We start from the raw sequence: 25,226 nt of genomic DNA on the forward strand, positions 1-25,226 counted from the left end.
CTTCCTGGGTGTGTCCCTTTTCCTAACCACCCATATTAAATCTCTGTGCATATTAAGTCCTTAAGGTCTTTCCCCGAGCTCTCTCTTACGGTTATTCTATCTTCCCTCTTCCCTATTCCCTATCAACATCACTAATACTGCTATGATTGAAGCAAAGGCTCCAGGTAAAGGAGCATATACACTTGCCTTGGTGGGTCTCCTCCTTGGGCTGGCTGAGGTGAGTTGGAGAGGTATGAACGAATGAGGTGTTTGGGGTCCTGGCCTGAGTCAATGCCATCTCACCCTGTCTCTCTCCGTCCCCTTAATATGACTTACAGAACCTGGGAAACTTGGTCTGAGCACCATATACTTATTTGCCATTGCCACTGTCCTTAGTGGAGGCTGGAACATCTGATTCAGAGTGCTCTTTGAAAGGTTGCCTTCTCCTCCGGGCAAGGAAACCAAAGACCAATGGGACATCTAAGCATTCTTAATTCAGCTTTATTTTACCTAGAAACAAGGAGAATGCTATGCTAAGGAGAATGAGATTACTTCTCCTTAAGAAATAGTTGTAGATTTTGGTGTTGGATAGATAAGGAATCCAGATCCAGGATGTGTTGACCTTAGTTGAGATGCATCCTCTTAGAGTGCATCTGTAAATCCCATCACACATGTGGCCCATATAAGGGTCTTTCACTCCTCTGAAGGACTGGTCCTGAAAAAGAGATTCCTTCTGAGAAGATGGAGTTTAGGTGACAAAAGTCTCAAGAAACCTGGTTAATTTATTCACAATATGAGTACAGAAGCTGATAATTCAACCATTCTTTGAACATAAACTTTATTATGTAGCACATTTATCATATTATAATGATTTGTTTGCTGGTCTCTTCTCTATGTTCAAATTCTGGCCCTGACAATGACTCACTGTGGGCCATGGATAAGCTATTTATGCTGTGCCTCAGTTTCTACACCTGTGCTAGGTGATGATAGCACCTACCTCACAGAATGATGATGAGGATTCAATTCAGTGTGAATTTAGCTTTCTCTCCCTGGGGCCTAGTACCATGACTGGCTCGTGGGCACTCTGTAATTATTTGTGAATTATTTTAGTAGCAAAATTTTCTGTAAACTTCTTTGGAAGGCTGAGCTTAAAGAATTTGTCACATTACTTACTAGTTTTGGGAAGAGGATTTGGCCAAAAGATACTTTTCAATCAGATGGAACTGAAGATAATGTCTGCCTGCAAAGAGAAATTGAAACCAGATGAATGTTTTGAATATTTTACGACTGCATTCGAGAAACGTTAGGATGTCTCCATTCCCACATTTGGATGGGTTCTTGGAACTACCTTTTGTGTCTCATCCAAGATGGCTAGAAGTTGATTTGAATTTCCTCCAACTTCATTTGAAGCTGTGCTCAAGCTCCAACATATTTGAAGATGTGGAGTTTGGGCACTAGACGCTTTTTGCTGTCTTGCTTCCCTGGCATGATCTCCCTCTAATATCCCAAGCATTTGGAGCCCATATCCTTCACTGGACATACTAGCACACATTGTCTTAGGCCATTTAGAGTTGCCGTGGTTTGTCATTTAATTATTGTAGGTTCACTTTAAATCTTAATTGACTGTAACTTTTGTTGGGGAAGGACAGAGTCTTATTTTTCTTTCCTTCACACGAACATGTAAGAATGGTGAGCTATTTGCTCTGATTGATAGGTTTAAAATTATGTTTGTCCCACATGTTTAGAGATGTCATTTCTGAAAGGAAAGGTGTTTGAATAGCCTTCTCTGGAGATCTTTAAAAATAGTGATACTTCTCACCTGATTGGGGTGTTGAAAGTGAGGTCTTGTGGGGCAATGAAATGGCTTCTGGTCCTGAAGTTGGAATTATTTTAACTTTAGTTTGAATGCACATTTGAAAATAATGTGTAAAAAGTATGGCAGGATATTCTGTGGCAGGTAGTCTATCAGATGGGGCTGGGATCAGGCCAGGGCTGCAGGTACATGGAAAAACGTTCTTCAGTTCAGAAACCAGAAGAGAGGGTAGAGGGCAATTATAGGAGCAAAAGCATCAGGTCTCAGGCAAGACAATAGGCACGTTTGGCCTTGTAAGTCCAATTAAGTGGGTCTGAGCAGTGTGTTAATATTCTGTCATTGCCATAGTAATATTGCACCTGTGAGGCTTAAAACAACACACGTTTATTCTCCAGGTCATTAGTCAGGTACAAGACCTACCTGGCTAAAATGAACTTCTCCATCTGGATTCTCACAGGGATCTCAGACTTAACATGTCCTAAATGGAACTCCTGCTTTCAGCTCAAACCTGCTTCTCTTCCTGTCTTCCCCGTCTCATTAAATATCAGTTCCATTCTGGAATTGCTCATATATCAAAAGCTCTGGACTTGTCCTTAATTCCTCTTTCTTATAAGCCCCAGTCAGCCAATCTGGTTGGCTCTACTTTCAAAATTATGTAATCAGTGTGATTATTTCTCACTGTGTCAATATCTGTAGTTTGGATTCTTGTAGTAGCATTTTAAACTGGTTCTGCTTCTTCCACTCATGTCCCATTTCAACGTATATCGTCAGCACAGCAACCAGAGTGATCCTGCTAACATGTTAGCAAAATCTCACCCCTCTGCTCTTCACAACCAGTTGGCCCATCTCACTCAGAGTTAAAGCCAAATACTTTCTGGGGGCCTAACAGGGCAGGCAGGCCTGTCGCTCTGGCCCCTCACTGCTCTCCAGTGATGCCACTTGTCTACCTCATAGGCTGTTTGGACCTGTACATCATCAGACTCTCAAAGTTTCCCACCTGTCTGTCCATAGCCAAAGATCATCCTTGGTTAAGAAGGCAGATTTCAGGTCAAATAGGGACGCTTGGTTCTTCCATTCTCTGGGTCAAATAGTAGGGACATCTGGTTCTTTCATTCTCTTGCCTACCCCAACCTTCTTCCAACCCCATTGTGATAGCCTCTGAGTCTGAGTAGAGGAGCTTTTCATGTTTGACTCAAAGATAAAGATTTCCTCACAAGGTTCCATGGTCTCCAACCCAGTGACAAACCCAGGGGCATTTTCTGGTTCTGCTGCTCTTGTATCCAGTCAGGCCAGTCACTGACATAGCACCTGCTGCTGAAATACAAACCAGTTGTTGGGGTTTGAGGTGGGGGCAGATGTTCCTGGAAAAAAGGGATGGGAAGGAGTGGTTCCTATTTTAGGTTAACCACATCAGTCTTCCAGTCTTCCAACATCTTTCTGCTCAATTGGCCACACTCCTGGGGATTTTGTGCAGGTAACAAGCATCTTTGTGAACAACTGTTCCTCATTGTTGAATTCAGCAGCTGGCAGTGAGGTGAGGGATGCAGACAAAGCCTTAAGGGATGTCAGAGTGGGCTCAGTGAGGTGTCCACTCTTGTGTCTTCCCTTGCACTGTTCTTCCCTTGCACTTGTACCTAGAGGATTCAGTGTATGTTTATTGTACTGAAATGACACATTTTTAAAGGCTAATGAACATACCAGATGATAAATTAATCACACACAAATAAAGTCTAGGTAACACATACCTTATTATCTCTGGAATTCAGTATCAGTGTAAATAAGGGAACTAAGAAGGGGGCTAAGATCGGCTGAGGGTCTTTTAGGACATCTGAGGTGGCAGTGGGGTTGATGTGTCTTGTTTTTGTCTGATAGGTCATTGCTTGTGAGCAGCAGTATGACTCTTCCTATGACGCTCGCTGTGACGTCTGGTCCTTGGGGATCACAGCTATTGAACTGGGGGATGGAGACCCTCCCCTCTTTGACATGCATCCTGTGAAAACGCTTTTTAAGATTCCAAGGTATGACACAAGATGGCGCTCTTGGCTTATTAGTTCTTTGTGAAAGAGTCTGGTTAAGAGGGATAATAAGTGGTTCGTAAACAATTTCTGGCCAAACCTAAGAAAGCCTAATTGTACAATGTATTTCTTTTGGGGAAAAAAAAGGGGGGAGTGGGGGAAGAAAGATGACTGTTCCTGAAAGCATATCCCAAAGAATAATAGGACTATATGTAACCATTGCAGATTTTCAGTACTCTGATTTTTCTGAGATACTCATTTATTGTGCTTTGCACAACAGGACTAAAAATACAATTTTGGATTAAATAATCTCTCTAAATGCTGATTTTCTCTTTTTGATTATATAATCACATCTGGTCATTCTGTTTGTTTATTGGAATCTTTCTCGAGTATTCAGGAAAATTTGGGGATAAGAAATGTGTATTATATTTTCGTATACACCCAGAGAAGCACTAAAAAACATCAGCTAAGTGAATCAGTTATAAGACTTACTCTCCATCCCCTGATTTCCATCTCAATGGGACATTGTGCTGAGAGGTCTGTTTGGAGGGTATTTAAATGCCAGTATATTTTCTATTGTATGTATTCATTAGGGGTTTGTACTAGAGATTTGGTTGTTTGTCTTTCATCAGAATTGGACTGCTGTTTGGCCGCTTAAGCTTCTAGTTACCGAAAAGGAAGCAATCGGGCGAGCTCTCTCCTGGCTGGGTTGCAGATTAAGAGATTTGTACCCTCCACATTTCTCTTTCAAAGGAAGGCTCTGGGCCGGCTTGGAGCTGTTTAACTACTTTAACAGTGCAAGTGTTAACCTTTCCTTATCTGCACAATCACACAGCCTTTAAAAATCTCTCCTGATTGCAATTTGCATTTCTGATTAGGTCTATTTAAATGCAGATGAAGCCTGTGGTGTTCATCATCGTAATGTTATCATTTTATACCTAATCCAGATGTGAACCACTACCCACCATTATTCCAAAAATGATTCCCACCCAAGTCAGGATTGGTCTTTTTGCTTTTTCCAAAGTACAAACACAAGTCCAGGCAATTGGAAGAACAGACAAAGCTCCTGGCTTTTAAAATTAATAGTCTGGTGATCATTTAAAACAAAGTACGAATGCAGGACCAAAAGCACTGTTGTATGCAGTAATATGTCAGAAAATGAGAAATGGTGTCTGGGATGGTATGTGTGTATGCTTTGATTTTTTACAAATCATTAACTTTTCACCATTTATTTACTGTGGCCACATAATTTCCCAAAGATCAGAATTAAGGTGTGGCTTCTGATTAGCAAGATATATGTACTTCTGATAAGACATCATCTACTTGGGTATATATTTTTTTCTTTTTTAAAGTATGTGTTTGTGTACAGACCACCTGTTCAAAAATTTCATACGGTGATAAATGTGAGGCAGCTTAGAAAGTGTGTGTGTGTGTGTGTGTGTGTGTGTGTGTGTGTGTTTAAATAGACTGTTCATCTCCAATGACTCCTCTGGGCTTGCTTCTGTGCCTAGCAAAGTCTCTGATCTCTAATAATCTCAGTACTTCACTTCTTCCATCTTGGGAGAAGCTCCCAGACCTTTGAAATACAAATAACCAAGCTCCCTCCCCCCACTGCCTGCTTCTGGACAGGGTGAATCCCAGGAACAGGACAATTGCTAGAAAAGGATCTTAGGGGAAACAAGGATTCTTACCCTAACATACGTTGAAGCTTTCTTTTTCTCCTTTTAATGTAATCTCCTGCCCTTTTACCATCTCTTGGTTCCTGCACAAGTGATGAATCAGATCAAACTGGGAAATGTCAACAATAATCAGTCAGCAGATCCTCAGTGAGATTCTATGTGCTGAATACTTGCCACTGTCCCAACCTTAACAACCAACTTGACGTTCCTGTGCAGGAAGGATGGATTTTTTTTTTTTAAATGTAGCATATTTGCATATACTGCACAGCATCTTATACTCCCCAAGTTATTTACTTAAAAATTACCCTTTCAAGGGGTGCCTGGGTGGCTCAGTTGGTTGAGCGTCTGACTTCTGCCCAGGTCATGATCTCACCATTCATGTTCATGGGTTCGAGCCCTGCGTTGGGCTCTGTGCTGACAGCTCAGAGCCTGGATCCTGCTTCATATTCTGTCTCAGTCTCTCTCTGCCCCTCCCCTGCTGGTGTTCTGTCTCTCTCTCTCAAAAATAAACAAACATTTAAAAAAATAAAAAAAAATTACCCTGTCAATTAGAATTATGCATTGCTCTTATGAAGTATTGTGGATTGACCAAGCAAGTATGTGTGTGTGTGTGTGTGTGTGTGTGTGTGTGCGCATATGTGTTCATACTATCTTAATTTTGAGTGCTAAAAATGTGCATTTCCTCAGAAAAACTCTTTGATGGAGAGTGGAAAAATTAAGCATTTACATATTTTAACTGGGCACTCAAATTATTTACCTGTGTGTTTCACGGGGTACTCTCTCTCTCCCTCTCTCATTTTCTCATTCTTTCAGCATTTTCTTTCCTGATGGAGAAGAGAAAGTGACAAGTAATGACAAAAATCTGTTTAAGCCATTTGGCTTCTGGTTTTTTTCCTATTTGGTTATGAGTGTCTTTGCTGTTCTGGAATTCCCTCTAGTTAAACAATGAAGTCCATTTCAGAGTATTCTAGGATCCAGAACATTGTATGTGGCTTCCTTCTTTGGCCCTCCTAACTCTCCTCTTCCCTGCAACCTTCCTTACTGGAAATAAGTACCAAATAAGGGAAGAAAAGAAGACCTTTACTGAGTCAGGGAAGATATAACTTTCACAGGTTCTGAAGGACTTAGGAAAGAATGAAGTGCTGGTTACATGTGAGATGAGAGCCTCAGGTGTCAACAGGCAGATAATTACACAGGTTCCCTGGACACTGTCAGAAAGCATGAAGCAAGACCTGCCTGGATGTGGTTGACTTGCCTGCACACAGGGCTCCTTACTTTTCCCCCCTCTGCCTCCATTTCTTCTGGAGGCACCTTCTCCTTTCTTTTGACCTTCACGTTAGAAGATGACACATGGAGTAATCGTGACCTGTCTTTGAAATGCTGCGTGACTCACAGTCTTTCCTACATTGCAAACACACAGAAATTATCTGCTGATTGTGACAGCATCCACTATTTGCAGAACCCGTCAGCATGTGTCATCTTGTCTAACGCCTTTGCTCCAAAAAAGTCACCCCTCTCTGACAGTCACTGCTCTGTCTGCTGCTATTTTTCTCTAGGAGTTAGAAGAGAGGAAAAGAATGAAAACCATTTCTTTGGGCATCAGTGGATTTGACAACATCTCTCTGATGACCCTCTCCTGAGGACTCCTTTAAAATGTCAAAGGCTTATTAAAAGGATCTTGCTGATGACCTGGATATATTTTTTTCATTTAAAGGGAGATCCATTTCATAGATGTAATTGCAAGAACCCATAGAGTTAGGAGAAATATGCAATTATATTTCTCTCTTGGCAACTAGGTATCTTTCCTTAGCTTGGAATCTTTGCCTCATGACCCCTTTGGCCTTCATAGATGGGAGTCAGGAAGGCAGTGGGGACCAGTGTGGCTGTGTCTGTTGGACAAGGGCTAAGAGCTGTGTTGCCCGCCCATTTATTTGGGGCCAGATAGAGGCTGACTCTTGCCACACATTGCATAGTACTGCCACTTCATTCCTTGTGGATAAGTGTAGAATGTTTTCAGCTTTCCCAGCAGAAATGTCTTTGGCTGGGAGTGGATGGGCCAGAATGGCCTGAACATTCCAGTTCCTAAAGCCAGTGGTTTTCCCTTTCTAAAGAGAAGTTTCCCTGCAGTACACTGCAAAAAGGAGAACTCATGATAATTTCCAGTTCACATTTGAGCTTGCTTTTGTCACCAAACTTAGGTTGTTCCAAGCTGTACCCAAACGGTACATTAGTTTCCTAAGGCTGCCACAACAAATTACCACAAATTTGGTGGCTTAAAATAAGACAGATGTATTGTTCTAGAGACCAGAAGTCTGAAGTCAAGATGTTGGCAGAGCCACGATCCCTCTGAAGGCTCTAGAGGACAATCCCTCCTTGCCCGTTCCAAGGTCTGGTTACTTCCGGTCGTCTTTGGTTTGTGGCAGCACAACCCCAGTCTCTGCCTCCACTTTTGTGTGGCTTTCTTCCCCGTCTCTCTGTGTGTTCTTCTTTGTCTTGTCCTATAAGAACATTGTTACTGTTTTTAGAAAAACCCGTCCTGTGGGGCGCCTGGGTGGCGCAGTCGGTTAAGCGTCCGACTTCAGCCAGGTCACGATCTCGCGGTCTGGGAGTTCGAGCCCCGCGTCAGGCTCTGGGCTGATGGCTCAGAGCCTGGAGCCTGTTTCCGATTCTGTGTCTCCCTCTCTCTCTGCCCCTCCCCCGTTCATGCTCTGTCTCTCTCTGTCCCAAAAAAATAAACGTTGAAAAAAAAAAATTAAAAAAAAAAAAAAAGAAAAACCCGTCCTAATCCAGAATGATCTCATCTCAAGATCCTTGTCTTAATTACGTCTGCAAAAGCCCCTTATCTCAAATGAGATCACATTCTCAGGTTCCAAGTGGACATATCTTCTGGGGGCCACAGTTCAACCTGCTATACCATCAACTTTCATGTTTTCTAAATTCCCTGAGAAACTAATTTGGGGCAGAACACAGGATAGCTAGCTAAATGATGATGGAAAAATAATAATAGCTTAGATTTATTGATTGCTAACTGTGCGGCAGGCACAGTGCTGTGTGTTTCCCAAATATAAATGCATCAATCCCTACAATGACCCTGAGGTGGATTCTATCACCACCCTTTTTTCTGGAGGAGAAAACTAGAAGCCCTTGGTTATGCACCTATGGAGGAAAATGGTTTGAATCTGAGAACTTTGACTCCAAAGCCCATATGTTTTGCAGCTATAGTTGACGATTGGACAGCATGGGGGTTAGTGGTACCAACCCCTCTATGCAGTTGAAAATCTGTGTTTAACTTTTGAGTCTCCCAAAATGTGACTACTAATAGCCTACTTCTGACTGGAAGCCTTACAGATAACATAAATAGTTGATGAACACATATTATATATGTTACATGTATTATATATTATATTTTTTTCACATGTTTAAGAACTTATTTGAATTCCAGCTAGTTAACATACAGGGTAATATTAGATTCAGTTGTAAAATATAGTGATTAAATACTTACATACAACACCCAGTGCTCATCTGAACAAGTGTCCTGCTTCATACCCATCACCCATTTAGCCCATCCCCTTCCCACCTCTCTTCATTTATTCTCTGTAGTTAACAAGTCTGTTTCTTAGTTTGTCTCTCCTTTTTCTTTCTGCATGTAATCCCTTGTTTTCTTTTTTAAAAAAAATTTATTGTTATTTTTTAATATGAAATTTATTGTCAAATTGGCACCTGTTGGGATGAGCACTGGGTGTTGTATGGAAACCAATTTGACAATATATATTGTATTCTTACACTAAATTAAACAAGAGAAAAGAAAATGTTATTAAGAAAATCAAGGAAGAGAAAGTACATTTACAGTACTGAACTGTTTATCAAAGAAAATCTGCACGTAAGTAGACACATGCAGTTCAAACCCATGTTATTCAAGGATCAACTATACATTGAAAAGTTAAAGCCCCTCTTCAGTTATATTTATTTATCAATGAATTATGAATTAAGCACTAAGGGGACTGGAGTATACAGAAATAAATAGGACATCTCAGTCTTTAAGAAGCTTATGATCCAGCATCCTTCTTCCTGCTCCCAATTTAAACGGACACTATAAACCTGAGAGAATCTTATTAACATCAGCGATTGTGTCAGCCACAGAACTGAAGAATAGAAATCAAAAGTGTCATCACAGGTGAATATAGGTCTTGCTTGGCTCATTGATTTATATATGACCCCCAAACCAAAAATCCCTTCCTTTTCCAAACTCCCTTTTAAGCAACTGCCTTCTAGTTCCTAATTTGGAACTTAAGTGTTTGAACTAAAGAATTGTAGAACATATGTTACATAAAACTGGAGAGGCATTTCAGGTTATCATTATTGTACCCAGAAGTTCCTGTCCCATCCTACCCTTCTTGGAAAACTTGCGTCTGCCACATCAGGGCTATTTCTGGTATAGCCAGAATCTCCTCCCCCTTCACCTTCCTCTTATTTTTTTGATTGGAAAAGCTCACTTTGGTTCTGGGGTAAATGGAAATCTGTTTCTGGCATCCTCTCATGCATTCTCTCATGGAAACTATTTTAAATGGTTATTTAAGAGGAGGCAATGTAACACCTAAAGTTCTCACTTTGGGTGCATTATTAGACTCTTGTGGCCAACTAGAGTTTTATGGTCGAGTCTGAGGACTTAGCCTGTCTCTAGAACTTTATGCTTATGGGAAAAAAGCTTTCCAAGCTCTGAACTACCCATTGACAGAAGTGTTTTGGAACACAGTCTGTTGGGTATTTGGGGATGGCTATGCCCTTTAACCTAGGACATCTCTAACTGTTCACTTTGAATTAGGCTTGTTTTGAGCGCTTGAGTTGTAAGGCAGGGTTTTTTGTTTTTTTTTTTTCCTCTCTCAAGAAGAACAGTTTTCCTGTGCTTTCCTTATTCATTGTCAAAGGTGAAAATGGCAGAAGTTGGATAGTAAAGAAAAGAGGAACAAGGAGGAAAAATCAAAAAAGATACTCTCAGGGTTCTTGAATGATGTGGGTGATGTGCTTAGAAAGGGTAAGTTGAAACATTTGTGAGTTTAATTGAAAGGTTTCTTCAGGGACCCAATGCCTACAATTGACTCTTGTTCTGAAACAGAATCCTTGCACTGAATTTTCATCAAATTGCATCTGAATTTCTATCATTTTTTAAAGGTAAAGATTCTTTGTATTCTGACTTTACTAATTCAGGAACCAAATTGTTCCTACATGGGAAGCCTGCTCCTCAGCTGTGAGAGGATGCAGAGGCAGCAGGGAGCCCTGAGTCACCAGTAATTGTCTTACTATTACAGAATTGTCACAGGACATTTTCCCTTAGGGTTGTGAAATATATGGAAAAGAAATTAAAACTAAACTATTGTTGTTGAAGGGTAATGAGTGAGGGGGTTGGGTGTTTAATGGCACAGTAAGGCTAGATCTGCCCCTGGGGAATTTTGGTTTCTCTTCACCAACCCAGGTCGCTTAGCTATTGGCCTTTTGAGCAAGGAACCCTCACAATCCCAGCTTCCCTCATAAAGCAAGAAGAGCTAGAAGAATTAGCATCATTTAGCATTTATTGAGTTCCTAACAGGAAAAAAAAAGTTTTGAAATACTCCAGTAGAAAAACAATAGTCTTTTATGAATGTTTTTCTTTCTTTGGGAGATTTCTAGTCCCATTTTTAGGGGATTGTGGTCCCTATCCCTCAGGATGCTTTAGGGGTGCCCCTTCTCTCCCTGGAGTAGCCTCTTCATTTCCTTGGGAACACAGTAGCTGGAGGCAGCTGGAAGAAATGCCCCAGAAGGCCTCCACTCTGTGGAACATGTTTCTGAACTCTTTTTTAATTTGAGTTGAGCAGCTGGGGCTGTTAGTTCCTGTGGAGGTGCAGCTTGCTGCCCCCTGAATCCTGGCAGGCAGGAAGAGTTCAGCTTTGCAGGTTTTCATTTGGGGATCAGGTGGCAAAGGAGGAGTGTGCCTTCAGGGACTGCCTGCCACTCCCCATCCATGTTGAGTAAGAAGCCCATCCTGAGAGAAGGGAAAGGCCAGAGAATGAGAGGTGTTGATTTACAGCACTACCTGTGCTTTTCCCCTCATTACCCTGATTTCATTATTTTGGCACCACTCACTTTGGCTAATTCCAACTTAGCTCCTAAATGATGGCGAGATGGGCAAAGAGGAGAGACAACGAAACAGAGCTCTAAATAGTACCCTATTTAGGGTTTGAAATACCCTAGTTTCCTCTTGATTCCAGAAAAAACGGGGGAGTAAAGGTGAGGAATATTTATCAACTGCTTTCATAGGTTGGCATAGTGGGGCAACACAAGGATGAAGAGAGGTAAGGTGGTAGTCTGGAGGAAGGCTTTTCATAGCTGAAGCTATCCATTCTGGGAGAATCCTAGAGTCAGATGAAACTAGTGAAAGAAAATAGAGTGTAGTGGTTAAGCATTGGTGTATCCGTTATCTACTGGTAAGTAGCAAAACACCCCCAAACTTAGTTGCTTAAAACCATAATCATTTATTATTTTTCACTACTCTGTTGGGTCTCAGGGTGGTTCTGTGGATCTTGGCTGGGCTCACTCATGCATCTGTGGTCAGCTGGGGATTTGGCTGGGGGCTGGCTGGTCTAGGATACGTTGGCTAGGATGACTTGGCTCTGTTCCATGTGGTTTCTCATCCCCTGGTAGGCTAGCCGGGGCTGGTCTCACATTGGTGACAGGGTTCCAAGCATAGATACAGAAAGGGGTAGAAAACTGGTCTATTTCTGCAATCAGTTTACCACAGCTGAGTGTTCTACAGTCAGTCTCTGTGGGTTTAAATACTACCATTACTACCTTTAAGCTGTATCGACTTGATGAAGTTACTTAATGTCTGTGCTTTAGCTTCACCCTCTGTAAAATGGAGATGTGAAAACTATCAGTTTCACAGAATTGTTGTGAGCAGGGAATCAATGCAAAGTGCTCAGAACAGTTCATAGTAAACAATTGATTTTTGCTGGTTGCTAACAAAGAAAAAAAATCCCCAAAAAGCACTTTACTTTCCCGTGTAGCTCAAGAATTAAAAATTTCTACTCAAAAGAGCTACCCATGAGATCAATCATTTGGAAGTTTAGCTAAGTGATTGAATGATGATTGTATGGGGAATTGAGAGAGAATCAAGACTGATTTTCAGTAAATCCTTGCTACTACTACTGTATCTGTTTGAAGGACTCTGCCATGAATATTCATGGTCACAACTTCTTTGTTAATAGACACACTCCTAAGAGATGAGGACCCTCCTCTTGCCCCCATACAAACCCATGAGTGTATGACAGGAACTTCCCATTTGGAAGCAGAGCTGGCCCTAGTCCCAACTCCCAGTGTGTCTACAGTGAGTCGGGTGATGCTGTCATTCTCTGAAGAGAACTGGGGCCACAGTGTCTTTCCTTTCCCATCAGTTCCATCTTTGTGGTGACTTTGCTTGGTGGATGAGTTGTGTGATCGGGGGTTGTTTGCCTCCTTCTACAGGGTCCCTTTAGCCTCCTTGATAGGTACAAACTTCTACAGGGTCCCTTTAGCCTCCTTGATAGGTACAAACTTCCTCCAGGTTCTGGAAATGTTTTGTCCCCAGGTAAAGGGACAGAAATAGGAGTTCTATGCAGAGGGCACTGACTCTGGATCGGGTTCCATTTTACTTCCATTTTTTTCCACCAAAGAGAATGACTTTTTTCTAGCCCAGCCTGGAAAGGCTAAAAACATTGGCAAATGGAGACAGAAACTCAAACCAGTCAAGGGGATTGTAAGGAGAGCACTTAGTTGTTTCAGATGAGTTCAGGTTTCTTGGCTGGGACGAGTGATACCCCAGGTACCGAGAGAATATACAGGTAAGACTGCTGACCCACTGTCAGTAATCTTGGAAGAATTCTGCAGCATAAGAACAGTGTTTGAGGAGTGGAAAAGGGAGGATATGCTACAATTCTTCAAAAAAGAGAAGAAGGCAGAATCTGCAAATTACTACCTGGTGAACTTGACTTTATGGGCTAATTACTAATATTCTTTTTTTTTTTTCATTGAATGATTTGTGAATTCTTAGAAGAAAAAGTGGTGATCATTAGAAATTAGCATGGGTTCACTAAAAGTAAGCCATGTCAGATTAGTTTCCTTATTTGGCATTATTGAAAGGCTGCTACAAAAGGGGGATTGTTTTAGACATAATATATTTGTAATTTTGCCTTTAGGTAAAATCTGTTGTGATATCTTTGTGGCTAAAGTGGAGAAGGTAGGCTGGAGAATGGTGGTAGTGATGGATCGTACCCAAGAAAGGTTGTATTAAGGAATGCTGGGTAATGGTGTCGATGTCAACATGGCAGAGGAAGTCCTGGAGGCCTTGGGCAGGGCTCTGCTGATCACCCTACCTGTTGAATGTTTTAAAATGTGTAATGAGTTGGAGGACATTGGCAGCTTGTTGTTCACATAAATGAAGGGTAGCTGGTATGTGGGATGACAGACTTGGAACTCCAAAAGATCTCAGTTGTCAAGAGCAATCGGGGTTTCTAGCAAGCAACTCAGAAACCCTGGTGAGCTCTACCGACTGACAGCCATGGCCTTATAACCCACAAGGGGAAAATGAATTTAATTGTGGCTGTAAGCCCAAGGAGTCAAACAGGAAGATAATCATGTGTGGTTAATATGAGGTTTAATAAACAGAACAAATACCACCCCACCCCCACATTGGTTCTGTCCCAGTCAGAGCCCTTTTGGAATGATGGCTTCATTCTGGGCACCACACTCAAACTCTGCTTCAGGAGAGTCTTATCTAGGCAGAACTCTAACTGGCCTGAAGCTAGCATTTCAAATGGGGATTTGGACACTTGGGTGCTATTTCTGCTTCTACTCTTTCACCAGTCCATCATTTCAACTCTCAGAGGGGCAGAAATGGCACCACCTGTAAGCAGCATGTTTGCACTCAGATAACTGGGCCTATGTAAACTATTTTCTTCGGCTTCCTCCCTGCATTTTGAAGGGGCTCAGTAGAGAGAGATGTGAGTAGTCGCCCAACTGTAGGGCCAGGGCTGTTCTCTACAGCAATGACTCTCACCCAGCACGGGGTTCTTAGTTTTAGCTATAGGTTAGAATCCCATGGGAGTTTTTAAAAAAATACCAGCCCCTGGACACCACCCCCAGAGATTCCAGTGTAATTGATCTGGGGTCACATGCAGCATTTATAAAAATATATATTTAATTTACACAAATACATGTTTGTAATAACATGTGTATTGCTTTATATGTCACAGTTTCCCCAGATGATTCTAAGATCAATTTTTAAAAATTTATTATTATTACTATTACTATTATTATTATTATTATTGGAATTCAGGTTAGTTAAAATACAGTGTAGTATTGGTTTCAGGAGTAGATCCCAATAACTCAACACTTCCATATAACACACAGTGCTTATCCCACCAAGTGCTGTCCTCCTTTTTTTTTTTTTTTTTTAATGTGTATTGATTTATTTTGAAGGAGAGCACAAGCAGGGGAAGGGCAGACAGAGAGGGAGACAGAGAATCCAAAGCAGGCTCCAGGCTCTGAGCTGTGAGCGCAGAGCCTAATGCAGGGCTCAAACTCACAAACTGAGATCATGATCAGAGCCCAAATTGCTTAACTGACCAAGCCAACTGGGCACTCTGAACCCCAACAAGTGCCCTACTTAATGCTCATTACCCATTTAGCCCATCCTTCCACCCAACTCCTTTTATCAAACCTCAGTTTTGTTCTCTGTCATTAAGAGTCCCCAAAGTGATTACATTTTTTAAAATGTTTATTTATTTTGAGAGAGAGAGGGCACAAGTTGGGAAGGGGCAGCAAGAGAGAGAGAGAATCCTAAGCAGAATTCTAAAAGTGCAGAGCCTCATGTGGGGTTTGAACTCATGAACCAGGAGATCATGACTTAAGCTGAAGTTGGACACTCATCTGACCCAGCCACCCAGACACCCCAAGTAGTTGTATTTTTAATTTTTTAGGAACATCCATACTGTTTTCCAGAGTGGCTGCACCAGTTTGCATTCCCATGAACAGTGCAGAAATGTTCCCCTTTCTCCACATCCTTGCCAACATCTGTTGTTTCCTGAGTTGTTAATTTTATCCATTCTGACAGGTGTGAGGTGGCACCTCATTGTGGTTTTGATTTGTGTTTCCCTGATGATGATTGATGTTGAGCATCTTTTCATGTGTCTGTTAGCCATCTGGATGTCTTCTTTGGAAAACTGTCTATTCATGTCATCTGCCCATTTCTTCACTGAATTCTTTGTTGTTTTTGTTTGTTTTTAATATTTATTTTTGTGAGAGAGAGAGAGTGTGTGTGCAAGCGGGGGTGGGGCAGAGAGAGAGGGAGACAGAGGACCTGAAGTGGGCTCTGTGCTGACAGCAGACAGCCCAATGCTAGACTGGAACTCGCAAACTGTGAGATCATGAGCTGAGCTGAAGTCAGACACTTAACCACCCAGGCACCCCTGGATTATTTGTTTTGTGTGTGTGTGTGTGTGTGTGTGTGTGTGTGTGTGTGTGTGTGTGTTGAGTTTGATAAGTTCTTTATAGATTTTGGATACTGACCTTTTATCAGATAATGTTGTTTGCAAGTATCTTCTCCCATTTGGTTGGTTACCTTTTAGTTTTGTTGATTGTTTCCTTCTCTGTGCAGAAGCTTTTATCTTGATTAGGTCCCAGTAGTTCATTTTTGCTTTTGTTTCCCTTGCCTCCGGAGACATGTCTAGTAAGAAGTTGCTGTGGCCGAAGTCAAAGAGTTTGCTGCCTATTTTCTCCTATAGGATATTGATGGTACTGTCTCATATTTAGATCTTTCATCCATTTTGAGTTTATTTTTATGCATGGTGTAAGAAAGTAAGTAGTCCAGTTTTATTCTGCGTGTTACTGTACAGTTTTCCCAGCACAATTTACTGAAGAGACTGTCTTTTTTTCCATTGGATACTCTTTTCTGCTTTGTTGAAGATTAGTTGGCCGTAGATTTGTGGGTCTATTTCTGGGTTCTCTATTCTGTTCCATTGAACTATGTGTCTGCTTTTGTGACAGTACCATACTGTCTTGAGGATTACAGCTTTGTAACACAGCTTTAAGTCCAGAATTATGATGCCCTCAGGTTTGGTTTTCTTTTTTTTTTTTATTATTAAAAAAAATTTTTTTTAATGTTTGTTTATTTTTGACAGAGAGAGAGACAGAGCATGAGTGGGAGAGGGGCAGAGAGAGAGGGAGACAGAGAATCCGAAGCAGGCTCCAGGCCCTGAGCTGTCAGCACAGGGCCCGACGCGGGGCTCGAACCCACAGACTGTGAGATCATGACCTGAGCCGAAGTCAGACGCTCAGCCGACTGAGCCACCCAGGCACCCCTGGTTTTCTTTTTTAACATTACTTTGGCTATTCAGGGTCTTTGTGGTTCCATACAAATTTTGGGATTGTTTATTCTAGCTCTGTGAAGAATGCTGGTGTTATTTTGATAGGGATTGCATTGAATATTTAGATTGCTTTGGGTAGTATAGACATTTTAACAGTATTTATTCTTCCAGTCCATGAACATGGAATGTTCTTCCATTTCTTTGTGTCTTCTTCAATTTCTTTCCTAAGCCTTATATAGTTTTCAGCATACAGATCTTTTATCTCTTTGGTTAGGTTTATTCCCAGGTATCTTATGGTTTTTGATGCAGTTGTAAATGGGATTGATTCCTTGATTTCTCTTTTTGCTGCCCCATTATTGGTATATAGAAATGGAACTGATTTCTTTTAAAAAATTTTTTTAAATATGCTTTTTAATTTTTTTAAATGTTTATTTATTTTTGAGACAATGTGAGAGACAGAGTGCAAGTGGTGGAGGGGATTTCAGAGGGAGACACAGAATCTGAAGTGGGCTCCAGACTCTGAGCTGTCAGCACAGAGCCTGACGTGGGGCTTGAACCCACCAACCATGAGATCATGACCTGAGCCAAAGTCAGATGCTTAACCAACTGAGCCACTCAGGCACCCTGCTGCAACTGATTTCTGTACGTTGATTCTACAGCCTACAAATTTGCTGAATTCATGTATCAGTTCTAGCAGCTTTTTGGTGGAGTCTTTCAGGTTTTCCATACAGAGTATCATATCATCTGCAAAGAGTGAAAGTTTGACTTCTTCCAGATTGCCCAGTTTGTTGGCATATAATTTTTCATAATATTCTTTTATAATTATTTGTATTTCTTTGGTGTTGGTTGTGATCTCTCCTCTTTCATTTGTGATTTTATCTATTGCATCCTCTCTTCTTTTTGAGAAGTCTGGCTAGGGATTTATCAACTTTGTTTATTCTTTCAAAGAAGCAGCATTTAATTTCATTGATCTGTTTTACTGTTTTTTGCTTTTGTTTTTGTTTTGTTTCTATAACACTTATTTCTGCTCTAATCTTTATTATTTCCCTTCTTCTGCTGGCTTTAGGCTTTATTTGCTGTTCCTTTTCTAGTTCCTTCAGGTGTAAGGTTAGGTTGTATGTTTGGGACTTTTCTTGCTTGTTGAGATAGGTCTGAATTGCAACATGCTTTCCTCTTTGTGGCATCCCAAAGGGTTTGGACTGTTGTATTTTCATTTTCATTTGCTTCCATGTATTTTTTTGTTTCTTCTTTTATTTCCTGGCTAATCCATTCATTCTTTAGTAGGATGTTCTTTAACCTCCATGTATTTGAGGGGTTTCCAAATTTTTCTTGTGGTTGATTTCAAGTTTCCTAGCATTGTGATCTGAAAATATGCATAGTATGATCTCAGTCTTTTTGTACCTGTTGGGGACTAATGTGTAACCCAGTATGTGATCTATTCTGGAGAATGTTCCACGTGCACTTGAGAAGAATGTGTGTTCCGCTGCTTTGCAATGAAATGTTCTGAATATGTCTGTTAAGTCCATCTGGTCCAGTGTGCCTTTCAAAGCATTGTTCCCTTGTTGATTTTTTGCTTAGATGATCTGTCCATTGTTGTAAGTGGGGTATTAAAGTCCCCTACTATTAAGGTTTTATTATCATTGAGTTTCTTTATGTTTGTTATTAATTGATTTATATATTTGGGTGCTTGCAATCTGGGGGCATAAATATGATTGCTAGATCTTCTTGATGGATAATATACAATTAATTATTGTATATACAATGGATGGATATACAATTAATTATTGTATAATGCCCTTCTTCATCTTTTGTTGTGGTCATTGTTTTAAAGTATAGTTTGTCTGATATAAGTATGGCTACTCCAGCTCTCTTTTGACATCCATTAGTATGATAGAGGGTTCTCCATCCCCTCACTTCAATCTGCAGGTATCTTTAGGTCTAAAATGAATCTATTGTAGGCAGCATATAGATGGGTCTTGTTTTTTAAATCTGTTCTGGTACCGTATGTCTTTTGATTGGAGCATTTAGTCCATTTACATTCAGAGTGATTATTGAAAGATACAGATTGAGTGCCATTGTGTTACCTGTAGAGTTGGTGTTTCTGGTGATGTTCTCTGGTCCTTTGTAGTCTTTGGTGCTTTAGTCTTTTTCTTTTTTCTCCACTCAGAGAGGCGCCCTTAAAATTTCTTGCAGGGCTTGTTCAGTGGTCATGAACTTTTTAGTTTTTGTGTGGGAAACTCTTTATCCCTTCTTCTATTCTGAATGGCAGCCCTGCTGGATAAAGAATTCTTGGCCGCATATTTTTCCCATTCAGCGCATTGAATATTTCCTGCCACTCCCTTCTGGCCTGCCAAGTTTCAGTGGACAGGTCTGCTGCTAACCTTATGTGTCTACTTTTGTAGGGTAAGGACCTTTTATCCCTAGTGGCTTTCAGAATTCTCTCTTTATTTTTGTATTTTGCAAGTTTCACTATGATATATCATGGTGTTTACCTGTTTTTCTTGATTTTGAGGGGAGTTCTCTGTGCCTCTTGGACTTGAATGCCTGTTTCCTTCCCCACGTTAGGGAAGTTCTCAGTGGTAATTTGTTCAAATAAACCTTCTGCTCCCTTTTTTACTCTTCTTCTTCTGGGACTCCTATGATATAGACATTGTTTCATTTTTTAAATTTATTTTATTTTTTTAATGTTTATTTTTGAGGGAGAGAGAGAGACAGAGTATGAGTGGGGGAGGGGCAGAGAGAGAGGGAGACCGAATCTGAAGTAGGCTCCAAGCTCTGAGCTGTCAGCACAGAGCCTGACGCGGGGCTCGAACTCACAAACTGTGAGATCATGACCTGAGCTGAAGTCAGATGCTTAACTGACTGAGCCACCCAGGCGCCCCTGGACATTGTTTCATTTTATCGAATCACTAAGTTCTGTAAGTCTCCCCTCATGATCTAATAATTTCCTCTCCCTCTTTTTTTCAGCTTAATTATTTTCCCTAATTTTATCTTCTATACCATCAATTTTCTCCTCTGCTTCTTCCATCTTCACTGTCACTGTATCTAGCTTATTTTTCATCCCAGTTATACCATTTTTTAATTCATCCTGACTGGTTCTTAGGTCTCCTATCTCTGTAGCAAGAGTTTTTCTGCTGTCTTCTATGCTTTTTTCAAGCTCAGCTATTAGTCTTATGAGTGTTATTCTAAATTCTTGTTCAGGTATATTATTTATATCTGTTTTGAGCAATTCTCTGGCTGTGATTTCTTCTTGAACTTTCTTTTGGGGAGAATTCCTCCCTCTTGTCATTTTGGCCAAGTTTCTGTCTTTTGCATGTTTTAAAAGCTTGTTATGTTTCCTGCACCTGAGAGTACTGCTATATTAAGAAGGGGTCATACATGGTCCAGGGCCTGGAACTTCAGGAAGTGTTTTTGGTGTATGCTGTGTGCACTCTGCTGCTGCATTTTGGCTGCTCTTTCCCACTGGTCAGTCCCCTGCAGAGTTCCTCCTTGCTTGCAGTGGGGAGTGTTTGGAACTTCAACTAGGTGTGCTTTGGTTTGTTTGTTGAAGTAAGCCTCATATCTGCCACGCTAGCTCCCTCCAACTGTGGAGATCCTTCTGCCATTGTGCAGATTGACTTCCTGGGTATTCCAAATAATCTGACCTCAGTCTAGCTATGTTTGAGGGACGAGGAAAGCCCAGAGTCCCCCTACTTCTCTACCATCTTAACTCTTCCCCGCTAAGATCAATTTTTTTTTTTTACATTTTATTTTTAATTAATCTCTCCATCCAACATGGGGCTTGAACTCACAATTCCAAGATCAAGAGTTGCATGCTCCATTGACTGAAACAGCCAGATGCCCCTCCCCAGATGATTCTAAAGTGCAACCAACGTTGAGAAAAACCCTGCCCCCAAATAACCATTAGACTGTTGTTTATTTATATTTCAAAAATATATTTGCTGGTGGGAATTCTGGTGCCTGCCTTTGCCATTCCCACTTTGGTTGAGATTGAGAAATGACAGATGATACAAATGAGAATGTATTGCACGTTATGAAGAATGTAAAGGTAGAAAAGAGAATTCCAGCAGAATAGTCAACCATGACTGCTTTGGACTGAATTGTAGTGTGTCTCCCACAAAAAGTACCTTGAAGTCTTAACCCCCCTACTCCCTAAGAATGTGGCCTTATTTGGAAAATGGGCTCACTGCAAATGTATGTGTTAAGTTAAAATGAGATCATATTCGAGCAGAGTGGGCCCTTCATCTAATATGACTGGCATCCTTCTGTGAAGAGGGAAATTTGTGACATACAGAGACACATGTGACAGTGTGACAACAGAGACACAGGAAGACAGCAGCACTGCCACAAGTTGAGGAATGCCTGGGCCACCAGAAGTGGGAAGAGGCAAGGAAAGATCCTTGCCTAGAGGCTTCAGAACGAGTATGTTCCTGCTAACACTTTGATTTTGGACTTATGACCTCTAGAACTGTGAGAGAATGAATTTCTATTGTTTTAAGCCATCTAATTTGTCGTACTTTGTTATGACAGCGCTAGGAAACAAATACGGTGACTTTATTTAGTTTTGAGTCTGTTGCTCCTGGAGCATTGCCAGAGGCATGATTACAGGTGGGAGAGTTGGAGGTGGAAGGGAGGTGCTCTGCCTAGGAGAGTCCTGGGGGTTGGGCAGACTGCCACCCCATCAACCCCTAGGCAGTGTTTCTGTAGAGATGAAGACCTGCTTACATAATGTGCCTAGCAGGACTTAGTCTGCTTTTAGACAGGATGTAGGCACATGAGAGGTTCCTCTTCTCCCTTGTTTTGTACCACTGAACCAAGAACTCCTGTCCTCATCCAGACCTGCCTGGGCAGGAAAGACTCCTTTCCCTCTGCAGTGTTCAGCGTGGAAAGAGCTCTGCATTTTGTCTCTGAGTTCTCCCTGGATTTGGGACTTCTGGAATGGAGTGTGGAATGAAAGGAGTTGATTCTTAACTGCCATCGGTTTTTCCGTTGCAGAACAAAGGAGACTGCATGGTAGAAGTAGTACTTGGGTATTGAGGAGCAGCTGTGGTGGCCAGCTGAGACAGGTGCCATGGTTTGAGGGAGATTTCCCAGAAAATCCAGGTGTCCACCTAGGCAGGGCCAAACACTGTGGAGTATAATCCAAGGAGCAGCAGTACCATCTGCTTCTTGTGTCTCGAAGGGCCTTCATACCTGCACAGAGAGCAAGCGGGCATCTCAGGATTAGGCTTCATACTGGTTTGAGATAGGGGCATTGATCTCCACCAGGCCTCACCCAGGTTTTGTTATTTAGCTTTACACAAAGCATGTGGCCAGGTGTACTGTGGTGGGGATGGGGGGGGGGGCGGTTTCCTGCTGGACCCTGCTGCCTTATTGCTTCTTCTGTATCTGAACCCTCAGCTCCCACTTAACTTTGGCCTTGTATTCTTCTTGTAAATCTTAGCTGTGCTCTCTGGACTCCCGATCACCTCCTCCCACTCTTTTTATGCCACATATCTCTTGGGCTGGCAGCTCCTGCATGCATGCTATATTACTCATCAGTCTTGGTGGGTATGGCCTCTTCTGGCTGCCCTTACCCTGCAGTCCACACCTAGCTCTCATGAAAGAATCCCCTTCTTGCCTTCTTCCTTCCAGAAGACTGAGGGAATGGGAAGCATAGTACCCGAAGAGGTGAGGAGGTGTTTGGAATTAGTCATCTCTAGGCTACCATATCATAGTGAGCCTGGCTGATTTGGAAATTTCTTGAAGCCATTCATCATCTACATAATAATACTGCTTTATATTTATATAGATATATATTTAGGTTTCTAATGTCTTCAGGCTCAACCTCAAAATAGCAAGGTCTGAGCTGCACATCCCCTGTGTTAACTTCATATTGCAGCTATAACAAATTATTACAAATTTAGTGGCTTAAAACAACACAAATTTATTATCTTAGAGTTTTGAAAGTCAGAGGTCTGAACTGGGTCTCACTGGGTGAAAATCAAGGAGTCGTCAGGGCTGAGTTCCATTGTGGAGGCTCTAGGGGAAAATCCATTTTCTTGTCTATTCCAGCTTTTGGAGGCTCCCCACATTCCTTGGCTCATGTCTCCTTCCTCTGTCCTCAAAGTCAGCAGTGGCCTTTCTCACATTTCATCACTCTGACACTGACTATTCTGTCCCCCTTCTCCCCATGTAAGGATACTTACTGGTGGTAATCCAGGGTAATCTTCCTATCTTCAGGTCAGCTGATTAGCAACTGTAATCCCATCTGCAGCCTTAATTGTGCTTTGCCATGTAACCTAACATATTTACAGATTCTGAGGATTAGGACATGGACGTTTTGGGGGTCCATTATTCTGCCTACAGAACACCCAAAGTATTGCCCAGAAATTCTTAGAAATCCTAAGAGTGTGTTCCATTTGTGCCCACAGTCAGTTTGAGGTACCATCATTATGTGGCATCTGCCCTCTTATTTCTTTCCTGTCTGGCTCTTCTTTGCCCTTTTACCTGTTGCCCACTTAGTCACCATCAGAACACCACTGTTTGTAGGGCTGCTGGTTCTGGTTATTCCCAAAGTCTCCAGTTTCAGGATGCCAAAGCGCTGGGGTTCTACTCCGAAGAAGGGAAGTAATCCCTTTTGTCAGCTCTGAGTCCCACTCTGTCAGTTGGGTCCCTAAGCAATTCTACTTGTGCCCAGAGCCTCCCAATTTTGGTTGGCTCCTGACACTCCTCTCTTTACAGAGTAGCGTCAAATCCCTCCAGAAAGGCTGTTCCTTCTATTTTTGTCCTCAGGCCAGGGAGCCAGAGAGGAAATAAACACATACCACTTCCTCTACTTTCTTCCACACTTCCCCTGCCCTAGACCTGACCTTCTTGGCCTCATCAGTTACTTATATACTCATCCACATCAACACACACTTGAGGGAGAAGAGGAATAAAGGAGGAGTACCGACTGTTCCAGTGGTCTCCAATATGGGAGGATACAAAACAAGACATCAGGATGCAGACAAAATACTAGGACTTTTATATCTGCTTGTTTTGTATCTAAAAAACAAGAAACAAATATGCTTTCCTGTTGCCATGTGTAAAGTTAAACACTAGTGCCTTCACTCAGTCTAAACATTGGATGATTTTGTCTGATCTGCAGATGAATCATGAGGGAGCTCAGCTCGATAGCCAAGGGGCTGAGTGGGTTCAATTTGTGGGTTCAATTTTTAGATTCCTGGAAAGCACCGAAGTAAAAGGTGCCTTGTTATGTGGTTATGTGGCAGATGCCATCGAGTTTCGGCTGACTAGATCTTTACAAAGTGGACAAGTGGCTTTAAAAGTTTTATTCAAAGAAACCTTGGATTGAATCTAATCTAATTCCAGTGAAAGCACAAGTGAGCAACAGAAAACAAACGGCTGAGACCATGGCAACTGTTCTCCTAGGACAAGCTCTTCATCAGCCACATCAGGCTGCAAACAATGACAGGCTCCTCACGTTTGCCAGGAAATCATTTTTAAAAACCCAGAATTACCATGCAGACCACCTGAACTATGGATTTATGTTAACTGCTGTTAGCGCTGTTAATGAGGCACGTCTGCCCCAGCGTTCATCATGCAGGAAGTTATTAGTACGACACCATCAAACCTCTATAGTCTTAACTGCAGAATGTTTTGGGTACTGTTAAGGAACATTATTTATTTTGTCTTATTCATTTTTAAATTTAGTAACACTTGTACACAACTGATAAGAAAGGAAATTGTTATCAGAGGGTGTGCTCAGACATTTCTTATGGGTAAAATGTATTATCAAAACAATTGGGAGACCCAATTTTGCAACTTTGGACCCCATTTCAGCCACATTAAATAGTTCTTTTGCAATCATTTGTCCTTTCACAATGTACATTTACTGTCTTATACATGATTTCTTTGACTCCACTACAGCTCTGATAGGTAGGGGTTTGTTATTTTAGAGTTGAGCACTGAGGACTCAAAAGAGGTATGGTTTGGTTTGTTTCAAGACATATAGTTAATAAAAACTAGTAAGTGGCAGAGGGTGAGCTTCAAAGAGTCTGTAAACTCTCCAAGAGTGAACGCAAAACAGACCATTTTTAGGAACATGGGTTGCATTATGGGTTGAATTACATTCCTCAAAAAAGATATATTGAAGTCCTAATCCTCAGTATCTGAGAATGTGACCTTGACAAGGATAATTAAGTTGAAATGAGATTGTTAGGGTAGGCTCTAATCCAATATTATTGGTGCCTTATAAAAAGGGGGTTGATTTGGACTCAGACACATACAGTGTGAGACGTGGAGAGAACATCATGTGAAGATTGCAGTTATGCTGCGAAGCAAAGGAACACCTGCGGCTGCCACAAGCTGATAGAGGCAAGGAAGA

At 41.5% G+C, this 25,226-nt stretch overlaps 1 protein-coding gene across 15 annotated transcripts in view; it reads left to right on the plus strand.

Moving 5' to 3' along the window:
* MYO3B (myosin IIIB) overlaps positions 1 to 25,226 on the plus strand; it is a 471,131-nt gene that overhangs the window by 117,370 nt on the left and 328,535 nt on the right. For all 15 annotated transcript variants that reach the window (XR_008295422.1, XM_053215252.1, XM_053215254.1 and 12 more), the window contains one exon: positions 3,665 to 3,810. Coding sequence is in view for 14 of the 15 variants with exons in the window: in XM_053215252.1 (XP_053071227.1) it covers positions 3,665 to 3,810 (146 nt within the window). In the remaining variant the exon portion in view is untranslated. The remainder of the gene's footprint in view (positions 1 to 3,664; positions 3,811 to 25,226) is intronic.

The sequence above is a fragment of the Acinonyx jubatus genome, chromosome C1, assembly GCF_027475565.1.
Source record: "Acinonyx jubatus isolate Ajub_Pintada_27869175 chromosome C1, VMU_Ajub_asm_v1.0, whole genome shotgun sequence".
NCBI lineage: Eukaryota > Metazoa > Chordata > Mammalia > Carnivora > Felidae > Acinonyx > Acinonyx jubatus.